Source organism: Heptranchias perlo, chromosome 11 (genome assembly GCF_035084215.1).
Source record: "Heptranchias perlo isolate sHepPer1 chromosome 11, sHepPer1.hap1, whole genome shotgun sequence".
Lineage (NCBI taxonomy): Eukaryota > Metazoa > Chordata > Chondrichthyes > Hexanchiformes > Hexanchidae > Heptranchias > Heptranchias perlo.
The window spans coordinates 49,842,759-49,858,304 of record NC_090335.1 but is presented as its reverse complement, the minus strand read 5'-3'; the positions used below and the strand labels follow the sequence as shown (position 1 = coordinate 49,858,304).

The following is a 15,546-nucleotide window of genomic DNA, read 5'->3' as shown; positions in this document are numbered from 1 at the left end:
AGCAGTTTTCCAATCTGCCGGGACCTTTGCCGAGTCCAGAGAATTTTGGAAAATTATTACCAATCTGGTATACCAAGCTCTATACACAGGCACCAATATTCCCATTTATAAATGAATGCAATATTCGAATATAGGTCACTTGTGAAGAATAATATTGAATAAAGAAGCTTTAAGAGAGTTCAACTCTATTAAAATGTGCAGCGTACCAACCAGTAAGACATTTTCCTAGGGACAGGTAATACTAGAGGAAGAGCAAAGGACACCCCAAAGTCATAGTCTCTATTACAATGAATGGAACTGCTTAGGTTACAAAGGGCCGTATCCCCGTCATTGACATCATCAGAACACCTTAGGGGCATGACAGTACTCTATTGCGGTAAGAAATTTGATGTATTAAAAATATACGAGATCTCTTGTGGATTTGCTTATCGTGAGTCAGAGCATATGCTTAAATGTGACATCTTAACTGTGATATTTAACGTGACAGGAACTAAGTACGAGTCTTACAGGGTGGGCGTGCTACACAAAAAACTTAATCTATTACTAGTGGATCTCCCATGACATTGCTTGTAATGTCATTGGTTTTGACATCTGTCTTACCCGGTGTTTTTTTTGTATTGCTGGTTGTGGCTCCTTCATCTTCACATTCTCTCTATTTCTATTGTTTTCTTATTACCTTTTCGTTACCTTTCCCATTACGTCTTTTGCATCTGTTTGTTTTCTTTTGTGCTTCTATCTGTGTCATGTTGTGTTCCCTTTTCTTTTCCATTTTGCATCTATATTTTGTTAATTGGTGGTTCTGTTTTCCTCTTTTGTCGGTGGAAGGTATGTGTGGTGGCTGGGGAAGGGATCCGGATTGGAGGAAAGACTTTTCGGATCATGGGTGAGGGTAGGGATGCGGGCAGGGCATATTATAGCAATGAAAAGCAACATGAAAGGGAAGATGCTCTAACCACCTTATCCTGTCTGCCTTCCCTAGATGCACAGCTTGTCTTGTACACTACACCGTTGCCTTTTGACCCACTCACTCCTCATTATCACATGTGCTGCTGTTTCCATTCTCTGCAGTGTGCACCGTTGCTGCATATTGGCTCCTCAATGTATCCAGTCACTCTGTCCCACCTTATCAGTTGCCCCGTTTGGCACTTCAGCTGTTCCTTCCCTGATGCACGACTAACCATCGGTGGTTTCTCTGCCTCTTGAATTTTCTCTCTCTCTCTCACTCTTATTTTCCATTCCTGTTTCCCTTCTCCATCTTCCTCTTCAATTTCCCAAACCCATTCTTCTCCCCTCTGAACACCCTTTCCTTTGACTCCCTCCTCTCTTTTTATCCCTGTTCTTTTCTCATTCCCATCATCTTTCCCTGTCCCCTCCTCCACCCTTCAATATCCGCAGCCTTCAACCTTCCCTGTAACCTATCAATATTCCATTGTAAATGTGGAAGTAGGAATTTATAATGGAAAAGTTGGCATGAAGTGAATTACCCTTTTTCACACACAGGGTAATATTTTTAATACATTACCAGTTCATCTCCCGTGGTGCCGCACACAATAAATCAAAAAATATGGTTACTCTCTTACTTGTCTCAGCTACCTTTGTGCTGCTGTCTCTCCTTCTTTTGTTCTGTTTCTTTCTTTTCTTTTGCTTTTCTTCCCCTATCTCTTCTTTCAGCTTCTGTCTTTTCCTTCTTTCCTTTCGTGTGGGTGGTATGCCATGGTGTGGCAGGGAAAGGAACCACCAAGGGCTTCAGGCTGCATTTGTGATAGGTGTTGCAGGGGAAATGTGGCTCTCAGCAACTTCCTTCACATCTCCTCCCACAATCATTCATGCTTCTCCCACCCCCTCAATCCCATTATGTCCCATTGCCCTACCTACCACATCCTCAATCTTATCGCTACAACTTCAACTTTGAACTACCTGCTCAACACCTATATCCTCTCTTCCTCTTGCTCCACGGTCACTCTCCTCACCCATAACCCACCATCCACTCCCTTACCCCAGGGTGGGTGGCAAGAAGCTTGGGGCTCTCTCAGCCTCAATCATTTTTCCTCCTCCTTTCTCCCTACCTTCCTATCTGTTTCATGGTAAATAGGTACATTGCACAAGCTTAGACTGCATAATTCAAATTCAACTCAAAAAACTCAAAAATGTAAATATATCAACTCAACTTGGCTTTTATGAGAGGCTGAGGCCTTTAAGTAAAAACATTAATGAAAGCATTAAAAGACACAAGAGTATTCAATGAATATATGTAATCATGTTATTGTTAAATATGTAATTTTTAAAATGTTGGTTAAATCCTTATTTTGGACATAGAAATGTCAGTCACAGAGAAAAAAATGGCAGTAGGAGAAAAAAAGCATTTTGAGAAAATTGAGGTCAGATTGCACAGAGTAATGAGTTTAAATAGGTGCTTTCTATTACGACTATGGACATCAGAATTTATAATGGAAAAGAAAAATGAAAAAATATATATATATTGCAGAAATTAGGAACTTAGATTTAATATGTTAATAACAATGGCAATGGGGAACATAATGGGATTTAATTGCTTCCACCTCAGGATATTAAAATAAATAGGTGAGAATAGTGCAGATGCATTAGTCCTAATTTTCCAAAGGTCTCTAGATACAGGAATTGTGCCTTTGGATTGGAAAATTGAAAATGTTACTCACTTCATTTAAGAAAGGAGGGAGACAGAAACCAGGGGCCCGATTTTAGCACCCGCTATCGGGTGCGTCCTCGGCGGGGGGCCCTCGAAAATCGGGAAATGTAGGAGCCTGACCGGATCTCGCCTCGATCCCACCCACTTCCGGGTTCGCCGCTGACGCGTGGGCGTGCGCGCGCATCCCCCGCTGGTGGGAATCCCGCAGGCAATTAAAGCCAGCGGGATGCCACTTGAGAGTATTTATTTAGCTATTTCAGGTCATTAACTGACCTGATTGAGCTGTTTTATTAGGAAGGGTGGGATTTTACCTTAAACTGAGACTGTTTCCCATACTGGGGGAAACACTCTCACTCCAAACGGACGTGTTGCAGCCAGCAGCAGCTGGCAAGGTGCATCCCACAGGTGGGGGGGGGGGGGGGGGTGGGGGGAGAGCCTTCATCAACACAGGAGGACACTCCGTAACATAGGGCAATGCTTGCCCTCCACCACCCTCCTCCAAGCAAGAAGATTCACCGACGTGGAACCGCCACCCCGGTGCGAGGACACACTTACCTACCGTCCACAACCCCTCAGACCTACACCTGCCAGATAGGGGCCGCCTTGACATCCTCGGAGGACGAACAGCATCACCAGCCCCAGCAGCCTCGCAGTCCACGCTGTCCGCCTCAGAGACGTGGATCCCCACAACACGGTGCTGTGGCACACCCACCTGCACAGCAGGAGGTAGGGCAACCGCAGAGAGAGATGCGTCGCAGGAGGCACTACGCTCCGCACAGGGTCTACAGACCGAGGCTCAGCTTCATGGACCTCTCTGAGCAGCAGTGCATACGGAGGCTCAGAGTCACTCGCCAGGTAGTCGCCGACATCTGCAGCCTCCTTAATGACGAGCTGCTCCCGGATGGACCAAGCAGCATCTTCTTACCCGTCGCCGTCAAAGTCACCACTGCCCTCAACTTCTTCGTCTCCGGATCCTTCCAGGGTGTTACCGCCGGGGACATCACCGGGGTCTCTCAGTCGTCTGCACACAAGTGCATAAGGCAGGTCACCGATGGGTTGTTCCTCAGGGCCTCGCACTACATCAACTTCGCCATGGATGAGCGCAGCCAGATGGGGAGGGCGGTTGGATTCCATGCTGTTGCTGGCTTCCCACGGGTGCAGGGTGTAATCGATTGCACCCGCATAGCAATACGGGCATCTCCACATGAGCCAGGGCTGTTCATCAACAGGAAGGTGCCACGATGCCTTCGTCCTCAGGGAGTCCACCATCCCGCCCCTCTTCCACGCACCCAACACCGGCAACGGCTGGCTCCTCGGCGACAAGGGATATCCCCTGCACACGTGGCTTACGACACCTCTGAGGAACCCCATCACCGAGCCGCAGCGTCGATATAATGACAGCCACATTGCTACCAGGTCTGCAATTGAGCAGGCTATAGGGCTGCTCAAGATGCGCTCCAGGTGCCTTGATCGTTCTGGGGGAGCGCTCCAATACACGCCACTCAGAGTGGGACGAATTATAGTTGTCTGCTGTGCCCTGCACATGGCACAACAGAGAGGGGTTCCGCTGGAGGAGGCCCCATGCACACCCGCCACCCACATTGAGGACGACGATGAGGAGGAGGAGGCGGACGAGGAGTATGAGTGAGAGGAGGAGGAACGATCCATGGGCCGAACACCGGCTCACCTGGATGCTCGTCAGGCCAGGGAGGAACTCATATGCCAACGGTTCTCCTAACATCACACTGTCTGAGGCGTTCACATCTCATCACGTGCACAGACGAGGGACCATACCAGCCCCCTCCACAGAAGAGTGGTGCCAGTACTCCTGCACCCACTGTATTATGCCCAATGGGTGGGACCAGGTGTTCGTCGTCATGATGAGGCGCACGGAAGGGACCTATTGCAAAGCTGCTGAAAAATGGACAAGAGGTGGCAGCAGTGGTGAGAACAATGGTGTTTGTGTATGTGCATTCAAGGGGTAAAAATAAAAACATAACAATTTGTCAGACACCCTGGTGCATTCCCTTTGTGTTCAAAAAAACCTTTGGTTTACGTTTTCGTGAACCCCTACGTGGTGCTACCCCTGTGGCTCCAGCAGAGGTAGTGGCAGGTTGCTCCTGTTCGTGCCCTGACCGGGTAGATGCTTTGGGCCGATGCCCCCTGGGTTTCGGTGCCCGTGAGGGCACCTCCACAGACTGCTCCTCCTGCCCCTGTGCAGGGGCAGACTCGGCCACCTGGAGAGGAGGCACCATTGCGGGCACTGGTTGAGAGGGGGGCAACGGGTGAGACGTGGGGGCACCTTGCGTAACGTCCCCACTTCCATGTCCCCGTTCACCATCTTCCCTCTCATGGCCTAGGCCCACATCACCCCTTCCACCCTGCTGGACGGCAGTTTGGATGACCTGTGTGAGACCTTGCAAGGCCACCTCCAACGTATCTGTCAACCTGTTAATGGTGGCAGAATGTTGCTCACCTTGAATCCGAACAGCCGTTGTCAGGGCCTGCATGGACTCAATGTTGAGCTGTGTGTGACGCTCGAGGGAGGCTGGCCTGTCCTCCACCGCAGACATTCCCACACCTACCCTCGACACTATCTCAGAGATGCCTTCACGTCCCTGCGACACTATCTCGGTGATACCCTCCTGCACCTGTGCCACCATTCCCCTCATGCATGAGTTGGACTCCTCCATCCTCTGTGCGATTGTGGAGAGTGCGCGTGGCACCTCTACCAGTACCTCGGCAATGTGTTGGTGCCCCTCGACGACTCTCCTTTTGACTGGTGGCCCCCTGGGTTCAGCATCTGGGTCCGGCTGAGCAGAGCCTAGAGAAGAGTGCTCCCACCGACGCAGACCCTCCGCGGCTGACCCTGCCACCAGGGTCTGCTCATGCTCACATGTGCGCGGTGACTCACCATGTGCAATCCCAACTAATTGAGGGGGGAGACCCACCGAGGTGTGTGTATCTGCGCTGGTGGATGCTAGGCTCATATGTGACGATGCACCCTCAGAGACCGGCATGTCCTCTGAGGAATCGCCCTCAACGGACACGGCGCTCGCAGACGGCCCTGCAAGAGAACAGAGGGCAATATCAGGGATGTGCACAAATGTTGCGGTGTGCCAGATGCCAGGTGATGCTAACATCATTCGTGATCATGAGTGCTGAGTGTCAGGTCTCCCTTACCGGACGTTTCTGCAGACCCAGCCTCGCCATCCGCCACGGACAGACAATGTAGCGTGTGGCTAATCTCCAACGCCTCCACCTCGGTCAGAACCACCTCCGGTGCGTGCCCTTTCCCGGGCGTTCTTGCATCTCTTCTCCTGTGAAGGCAAAACACCAATGCGTAATTGAGTGATGATTGCATTGTGAGACGCTTCAAGCATTGGTGTGGGTGGGTTGAGCGTGTGGCAGATGGATGGGAGGATGCGTGTGCCACATGCCCATCCCATTGTATGGGGATTGGGGTGTGTGGTAGTGGTCGAGTGGGGACAGGGACGGTGGGTACGTGCAGGCACGGTGAGGATGATAGTTGAGTGTCTATGCGGATTGTTGCGGGAGCGCTGTGGTGTCAGTGCAGAAGGGGTTGTGAGGTGTTTGAGGTGATGTGGAAGACGGAGTGTGGGAGAGTGCATTAGTGTACTCACTTTCCCGGACCTGGTGAGGTCATTGAATCTCTTGCGACACTGGATCCAAGTTCGGGTGGTGTTGCCCCTGCTGGTGACCTCCGCCGCCACCTCCTCCCATGCCTTCCTGGTGGCGGAGCCAGGGCACCTCCTTCCGTCGCTGGGGAACAGCGTCTCCCTCCTCCTCCTTACCCCGTCCAGCAGCAGCTGCAGTGAGTGGTCTGAGAACCGTGGGGCAGCCTTACCCCTGGGTTGCTCCATGTTACACTACCTCCTGTTTGCAGCTGGAGGGGCATTGGTGGACTGCCCCTTTAAATAGAGCTGCAACATCACTCAGACGTCACTGCGCATGCGCAGGCCGCCGGCGCGCAGCTGAGAAGCGGAGAACCCGTAAGGGCCGGGTAATTACCTCAATTATCCTGCGATCGCGCGCGGGACGCACTCAATTCTCCGGCCGCGTTTTCCACGCGCCCGATGGACCACCCGCCGAGAACCCGCACCCCTGGTAAAATCAGGCCCCAGGTAACTATTACACCCATGAATTTAAAATCAATTGTGGGGAAGTTACTGGAATCCATCATGAGAAACAGAGTAATTAAGCACCTGGACTGGTATCAGCTGATCAAAGCAAGTCAGGATGAATTTGTGAAGGGTAGGTCATGTCTGACTAACCTAGTTGAATTTTTTGAAGAGGTCACTAGCATGGTGGACAGGGGAGTGTCTATGGATGTTATCTATATGGACTATCTATAAGGTTCCGCACAAGAGATTTAGTAAAAATGAAAGCGCATGGAATTGGGAGCAACCTTGTGACATGGGCCGGTAATTGGTTGAGAGGTAGGAGACAGGAAGCAGTGATAAAGGGAACGTTCTGTGATTGGTGAGATGTGACAAGTTGTGTTCTCCAGGGATCTGTACCAGGGCCTCAGCTTTTCACCATATCTATTAATGACTTGGGTGAAGGAAGAGAGAGTTGTATATCCAAGTTTGCAGAGGACACGAAGGGCTCGAATTTAGCAGGCCTGCGGGTTCCCAGCGGGTGGTCCTCCGGGAGCGTGGTCAACACGCTCGGCGAAATTAGTGGGTTGCCCACGCGATCGTAGCAGGCAACCCACTAATAGGAATCAATTACCTGCTCCTCCGGGGTCCACGGCGCTGGCCTGCGCGTCAGTCAGGCTGCGCATGCGCAGTACGATCTGTCAGCTGGAGGCTCTCTAGTTAAAGGGGCAGTCCTCCACTGACAGATGCTGCAACCAATGGGACAAATTGCAGCATGGAGCAGGCCAGGGGGAAGGCTGCTCCCAGTTTAATGATGCCTCACCCCAGCTATCATCAGATGGGGTGAGGAGGAGGGGGAGGACACAGATCTTCCACCCGGCGGGCGGGAGGAAGCGGTCTGCCTCTGCCACCAAGAAGGCCTGGCTCGAGGTGGCAGAGGGGGTCACCTGCGCCACCAACATATCGCCCACCTGCATACAGTGCAGGAGGCGCTGCAATGACCGCAGTAGGTCAGCCGCAGTGAGAACACGAAGTCTTTCCCCTACACTCCGTCTGCCACAACACTGCCCCCACCCCACAGCTCCTTCGGCACCGCCAACACTATTCTGTCACATCACCCTTCATACCCACTCACACCCCATCCTCATCTTACCTCCACCTACTCACCTCGCCAGTACTCACCCTGCCACTAACACGCAACCCAATCCTCATACAATCTCATTGCTCCATCCCATACTCACCCTCTCGTGCATCTCCCTCACGGCCAGCCTCACTCGACCTGCCACCACCTGTGCTGCAGCCACAGGGCATGCATCACATATGTGCAGTAGGCAGCGTAAGGCAAACGTCTCGTCAGCATGAAGGGGGTGCACAAGGGTGTCTGAGGGTTTGTCATGGGTGTTACCCATATTGAATTTTAGAGCAAGAAACAGCACACATTATATTGACACCACCACTGCCATGTCTCCGCGAATCCTGTCCGTTGTGTCCAATAATGCCCGCTCCTGGGTATCACTATGAGGACCCACCACTGATGCCACCCATCGTGTTACTGCAGAGTAGGTGCAGGTGTATTTGCAGGGCTCGTCCGCGCAGACGACTGAGAGACATCGGCGGTGTAGCCGGCTGCACCCTGGAAGGATGCGGAGGAGAAGGTGTGGAGGGCAGTGGTGACTTTGCCAGCGACAGGTAAGCAGTTGGTGCTGGGGCCAGCCAGGAGCAGCTCGGCATGAAAGAGGCTGCAGATCTCCACGACTACATGTCGAGCGAATCTGCGCCTCCCTCTGCACTGCTGCTCGGAGAGGTCCGGGGAGCTGCGCCTCGGTCTGTGGACCCTGTGGCGAGGGTAGTGCCCTCTGCGTCGCGTCTCTCTCTGCGGTAGCCCTCCCTCCTGCTGTGCAGGTGGGCGTGCAACAACACCGTGTTGGGGGGATCCACGTCTCTGCGGCGGACGGCGTGGACTGCGAGGCTGCTGGTGCTGGTCATGCTCTTCGTCCTCCAAGGGTCTCCACACACCACCCAACTGGCAGGTGTTGGTATGAGGGGTTGTGCAGGGTAGGTGTGTGGTTCCTCGGACTGGGGCTGCGGTTTCGTGTCGGTCTGTCCTCTGGCTTGGCGGGGGGTGGTGGAGGGCAGGGGTTGCCCTATGTGACGCAGTGGCCTCCTGCGTGGGTGAGGGCTCTCCCCCGTGGAGCGCACCTTGGCACCTGCCACAGGCTGCTGGCTGCAACACGCCTGGTTGGAGGGAGACTGTTTCCCCCAGTGTGGGAAACTCACTGCCTTGAACCGAAAATCCCACACTTCCTCTTTTGACAGCTGCTTCAGCTCATTAACTGACCACAACGAGCAAGGTAAGTACTCTCAAGTGGAACCCCGCTGGCTTTAATTGCCTGCGGGATTCCCACCAGCGGGGCTTGCGCGCGCAGCCCCGCACGTCAGCGCGGTACCCGGAAGTGGCCGGGATTTCGTCGCGATCCGGTCACGTGACCGGATATCAGGATTTTCGGGGCCACCCCGCTGGGAACCCGCTGGAAACCCGCTGGAAACACGATCCTAAAATCGAGCCCTAAGTTAGGAGTCACGGCAAGTTGTGTGGATGGAAGAAGGAAGTTACAAATGGACCCAGACAAACTAAGTGAGTGGACAAAACTATGGCAGATGGAGTTCAATGTGGAGAAGTGTGCGGTCATGCACTTTGAGGAAGACAAGTCGGAATATTTCCTTAATGGTGAGAGACTAGGAGCTGTGGAGGAGCAATGGGGTTTGTGTGTTCATGCATACAAATCACAAAAAGCTAGTGCACAAAGCAATCAAAAAGGCTAATGAAATTTTAGCTTTTATCTCAAGGAGATTGGAATTCAAAAGTGAGGAAATGATGCTTCAGTTGTACAGAGCCTTGGTTAGATCCCATCTGGAGTATTGCATTCAGTTTTTGGCAACAAACCTCAGGAAATATATATTGGTCTTGGAAGGGGATTCACCAGAATAATATCTTAAAGGGTTAAATTATGAGGGCAAGTTGTATAAACTTAGTTTGTATTCCCTTGAATTTAGAAGTTTGAGGGGTGATCTAATCAAGGGATTTTAAATGGTTAAGGGATTTGATAGGGTAGATACAGAGAAACTATTTCCTCTGGTGGGGGAATCTAGAACAAAAGGACATAATCTTAAGACTTAGGAGTGAAATCAGGAAGCACTTTTTCACACAAAGGGTAGTAGAAATCTGGAACTCGCTTCCCCAGTGGATGCTGGGTCAATTGAAATTTGAGATAGATAGATTTTTGTTAGGTATGATTATCAAGGGATATGGAACAAAGGTGGGTAAATAGAGTTTAGATCATCCCTGATGTAATTGAATGTTGGAACAGATTCGAGGGGCTGAATTGCTTACTCCTGTTGCTATGTAGACAGATATAGATTTAAATATGATAGAGTCATAGAGTTATACAGCACGGATAGAGGCCCTTCGGCCCATCGTGTCCGCGCCGGCCATCAAGCCCTGTCTACTCTAATCCCATATTCCAGCATTTGGTCCGTAGCCTTGTATGCTATGGCATTTCAAGTGCTCATCCAAATGCTTCTTGAATGTTGTGAGGGTTCCTGCCTCCACAACCCTTTCAGGCAGTGAGTTCCAGACTACAACCACCCTCTGGGTGAAAAAGTTCTTTCTCAAATCCCCTCTAAACCTCCCGCCTTTTACCTTGAATCTATGTCCCCTTGTTATAGAACCCTCAACGAAGGGAAAAAGCTCCTTAGTATCCATCCTATCTGTGCCCCTCATAATTTTGTACACCTCAATCATGTCCCCCCTCAGCCTCCTCTGCTCCAAGGAAAACAAACCCAATCTTCCCAGTCTCTCTTCATAGCTGAAGCGCTCCAGCCCTGGTAACATCCTGGTGAATCTCCTCTGCACCCTCTCCAAAGCGATCACATCCTTCCTGTAGTGTGGCGACCAGAACTGATATATTTAAATAGACAATAATGGAATGTTTTGAAATCCCAAAGTACACTGCTAGATTTCCTTTCCTCCTTAAGACATTAGGACTCAATTGCTGTAGGCGATTATATATCCTACGAATAACTGCTCCTAGTTAACTGCATCTCACATGTGGAAGAGTAGCTAACTGACCTTCAGGTGGCTGAGGGAGGTTCATCTCAGGTTCAGCAGGATCCTGTTTCAGGAAACTCTCATTCTTTTCATAACTGATCTTTATTACAGCAGAGATATTAATTCCAAGTTCTCCTAACATGAGTAGAAACTGAAGATTTTGGAAACCTTGGATTATGATGTAGTGTTGAGGACCATCATCAGGTTCATCATCTGTTGTTAAACAAAGAAAATGTTAATGACACAGTATCTCTTACTCTGAAGATCTATTGTTCTTCTCTATATCACGTATTTTTTCTCAACTGCAAAGGCGCAACAGTCTAGAGCATAAACTCTTTTATGACCACCGTCAATGCTGGTTTATGGTCAGTCAGCACAAGGTGTGACTCAACTGGACTGCACTGGGCATTTTGGGGCTACCTTCATCCATCACACAGTACTGCTAATGCAAAGTGGCAGGTTCAGTGGATATCCCTAGCTCAATGCAACACGAGGATCAAAAACAGAAACCCATGCTCTGATCTTCAAGAATGCTGTACTTCAGGAAAATTTTCATTTTCTGTCTACGATGGGTCTCCACTCTCTAGAATGCATAAAATTATGAATGGAGACTTACTTATGCATCTGTCTATAACCTCCTCTTCACCTCGCTTTAATAGTTTGGTACTCTTTTTCATAGGTGTTGGTTCTGGAGATTTTCTTTCTGTTTTGCCTTTCCCTTTGCCTGCAGATTTTTTGTCTGATTTTTTCTTGCTGGCACTTCCCGACATCGTTGCCTCTTCTTCCTCTGTGGCCTATGCCAAGTAGCGCAAGTAAGGTATGAAATGGGTTAAAATATACAACTCTAAATATTCCAGGCAGCACTTTACTATGAAGCTCTGAAATCTACATGGATTACATGATGCTTCTGTTGGAATTATACATCATTTTTGAATTGGCAAATGCAAGCCTCAAACGTATAAGCAGGGCTATTAGAAACATAGAAAATAGGAGCAAGAGTAGGCCATTCAGCCCTTCGGGCCTGCTCCGCCATTCAAAATGATCATGGCTGATCGTCTAACTCAGTACCCTGTTTCTGCTTTTCCCCCATATCCCTTGATCTCTTTAGCATTAAGAAACATATCTATCATCTTCTTGAATACATCTAATGACCTGGCCTCCACTGCCTTCTGTGGTAGAGAATTCCACAGGTTCACCACCCTGAGTGAAGAAATTTCTCCTCATCTCGGTTCTAAATGGCATACCCCGTATCCTGAGACTGTGACCCCTGGTTCTGGACTCCCCAGCCATCGGGAACTTCCTCCCTGCATCTAGTCTGTCCAGTCCTGTTAGAATTTTATATGTTTCAATGAGATCACCTCTCATTCTTCTAAACTCTAGAGAATGTAGGCCTAGTCGACCCAATCTCTCCTCGTACGTCAGTCCTGCCATCCCAGGAATCAGTCTGGTAAACCTTCGTTGCACTCCCTCCATGGCAAGGACATCCTTCTTCAGATAAGGAGACCAAAACTGCACACAATACTCCAGATGTGGTCTCACCAAGGCCCTGTATAACTGCAGTAAGACATCCCTGTTCCTATACTCAAATCCTCTTGCAATGAACGCCAACATACATTCGCCTTCCTAACTGCTTGCTGCACCTGAATGCTCGCTTTCAGCGACTGGTGTACAAGGACACCCGGGTCTCGTTGCACCTCCCCTTTTCCCAATCTATCACCATTCAGATAATAATCTGTCTTTCTGTTTTTACAACCAAATTGGATAACCTCACATTTAACCACGTTACACTGCATGTGCCATGTTCTTGCCCACTCACCCAACTTGTCTAAATCACATTGGAGCCTCTTTACATCCTCCTCACAGCTCACATTCCACCCCAGATTTTACATCTCCTGCACAGTGTCTTCCTCCTCTCTCTTCTGTGAGCGGTTTCTGCTTTTTCCTTTCTTCCTTGGTGTTCCCCTCCTCCTCCAGTCCCAAAGACAGCCCTACCAGACCACCCACAGACCACAGTACAACTGTTTAGAAGGCAGCCAAACACAATGTAGCACCAGCAAAATCTTCTCAGCCATCATAATTAACTTTTCAGTCAGAAAACAAGCCAAAAAACACTCAGAGGTTCACCAGCAGCCTCAAATGACAAACCAGCAACTAATCTGTAAATAGTGAATGAGCCTTTTAAATGGTCCTGTCTGTTAGTGCCAAATGTTGCTGGGCGAGTTTATCACGTGGCGAGTCCGGTGCTGGGACTTATATATCAATATCAGAAAAGGGTCCTGCAACAAGCTTAGGACCCTAATTTGAATATTTTATTCACCGTTTTAAATAGTTCTGGTGTGCGCCTTGGATGCCTACACAGAAGCCCGATCTAGTGCGGTGCACTTCTGGCACACCCCGCCCACAATATTAGATGCTTGGGCGCCTGTTTTTCACCTCAAAATAGGCGTGACGCCATCGAATTTCCAGGCCATGATATCTTGTTTATATTAAGACCTAGGTGACACAAAGTGCCAGGTGGATTTCTTAGTGGAATATTTGCTGGGATCCTGACATTATTCCCTCCCCATTCTTTACAATGAGCTGTTGTACTATACAAGCCTTGTTTTACAGTTACAAAGCAGGATCCCCTTTTTACTTCTCATATGAAAGATGACTATTCCAACAATGTATCCTGTATCATCCAGTAGAATCAGTATTACAAACGATTAGAGGGATGTAAAGTGATTTAAAGGCATTAGCTATTGATCCAACAACCAATATTCAGTGCTGTCTAGCTAATGATGGCATCCATTATATACAGGATTGTCTCGTGATGTATTGAAAAACTTTTTTTTGTGTAAAAGGAAACTGTGCACATGAGAGACTTTATTATTATTGGTTCTACTACTTCTGTGATGTATTTTGAGAAAATTGTTTATCTGTTCCATTAAAATATGAATTTTGGGGCATTTTAACAAATTTATATTGCAAATTTAGTTTGACAGCTACTCATTTATTTCCTCATTCATGCCTGGAAAGACATAAATTAGGAAATGTGTAAGTGTGGATTTGTAAGCATGCATTGTTTGTTCTTTTTTGCTCCTTGTTCCTGGCTCTAAAGGTCACAGCAACAATGGTAAAAGAGAAAGCAATTCCATATGTCTGTCTACAAACCCTGTGCCTCCCAATCAAAAAGAAAATGTCTTCAAAATGGATTATGTTTGAAAGGTATTTTTTGGCTCCTCTGATGGCTCAGCTGGTTAAGGCAGTAAGTAGTTTAGCTCTGCAGTCCATGAAAATCCTAGGTTTCATCTCCAGTCTGTGCTAAACTATCATATCTCAGCCTGAGTAAGTAAAGGGTAAGTTGCACTTTGCCTCAGAGCCTCTGGCAAGAGAAAATCAGCCTAGTTGCCATCCAGGAACCCCATGAAATGTGCATGTTTGGCGCAAGTGAGGAAAGAGCATTGTGATATCAACGGCAGTAGAATAGCCTAACAATAGTCACTATCTAGGCTCACAAATGAAGAATGCCCATTTCAACAAGTCACCATTGGGTGTTAGGTGTCTGTGAAGCTGTACCACAGCAAGGAGGCAATGCCTTCAATAAAGAAGGGAGAAAGAATAAAATGGCAGATAAAAAAGGTACTTTTTGCAAGAAAGCTTTTTAATTAAAAAAGTATAGAAGTTTACAGCACAGCAGGAGACCATCCAGCCCTTTATGTCTGTACTGGTTCTTTGCTAGAACTATCCCACTGCACCTCTCTCCCCAAGGCCCTGTACCTTCACGCTTCAAATATTTATTGCATTTTCCTTTAAAGGTGAAATAGCGTCCCTCTTAACAATTCCTTGTGGCAAAGCATTCCATGTTGCAATAACCCACTGCATAAAAAAAATCCTAACCCTCTCCTCATTCTCTTACTGATAATTTTAAACTGATGACCCCCTTATCACTGACTTCCCAACTAGAGGAAATAGTCTTTCCTTATTTTCTATTAAAACCTTTTATCATTTTAAAAATCTCTTTGGTCTTAAGACTTTTAAAGGCAGAGAAAAAAAATCATACCAGACACTTAACTAAACTTACTTTGTTTTTATTTTCTTTCTTTTGAAGGTCTTTCTGTTTGATGCACAGGAGCTGGAACTTGACTACTTTGCTGAGCAGAGGCAATGAAAGCTGTTCCCCTTTAGCTAGCAATGCCCATGCTACTTCTGTGATCTGAAATATCCAAAAATACATACAGCTGGGATTGTAGTGTGGAAAAACTATAACTTACAAGTGTTAAAGCTCCTTTATAGTTTAGAAGTAAACATAATTTTCCAACAAAAAGTATATTGTAAGCATTCATCTGCAGAGAAGTTAGAAAGGCTGGTGGAGTGTGCCATGCAGCCAAAATAAACCTATTTGTTAGGAAGAAGTGGACTCCACATTGCATTGCCTAGCTAAGAGTGTAGATGGTATTCATGCTGAATTACTAAATGCTATTCTAGCTGAGGGGAAGGGAAAACAAGATCACAAAATAATTAAGGATGAGGAAGGCCTTTTGATCCATCTTAATTCATCCATCCAGAGAATCTACCGTCCCCCCAGCGTAGCATCAAATTAGTTTTTAAATGCTTCTAGGCTCTTTGCCTCCTCTATCTGGAAGTTTATTCCAGACGTTAATCACTCATTA

The 15,546-nt window shown here is 48.2% G+C and overlaps 1 protein-coding gene across 6 annotated transcripts in view; it reads right to left on the bottom strand.

The window, feature by feature from the left end:
• The window catches only part of spag17 (sperm associated antigen 17), a 194,506-nt gene that overhangs the window by 165,806 nt on the left and 13,154 nt on the right, over nt 1–15,546 (bottom strand). For all 6 annotated transcript variants that reach the window (XM_067992977.1, XM_067992976.1, XM_067992978.1 and 3 more), the window contains 3 exons: nt 14,958–15,089; nt 11,511–11,688; nt 10,916–11,107 (listed from right to left, as the gene is read on the bottom strand). In XM_067992977.1, coding sequence (XP_067849078.1) covers nt 10,916–11,107; nt 11,511–11,688; nt 14,958–15,089 — 502 coding nt within the window. The remainder of the gene's footprint in view (nt 1–10,915; nt 11,108–11,510; nt 11,689–14,957; nt 15,090–15,546) is intronic.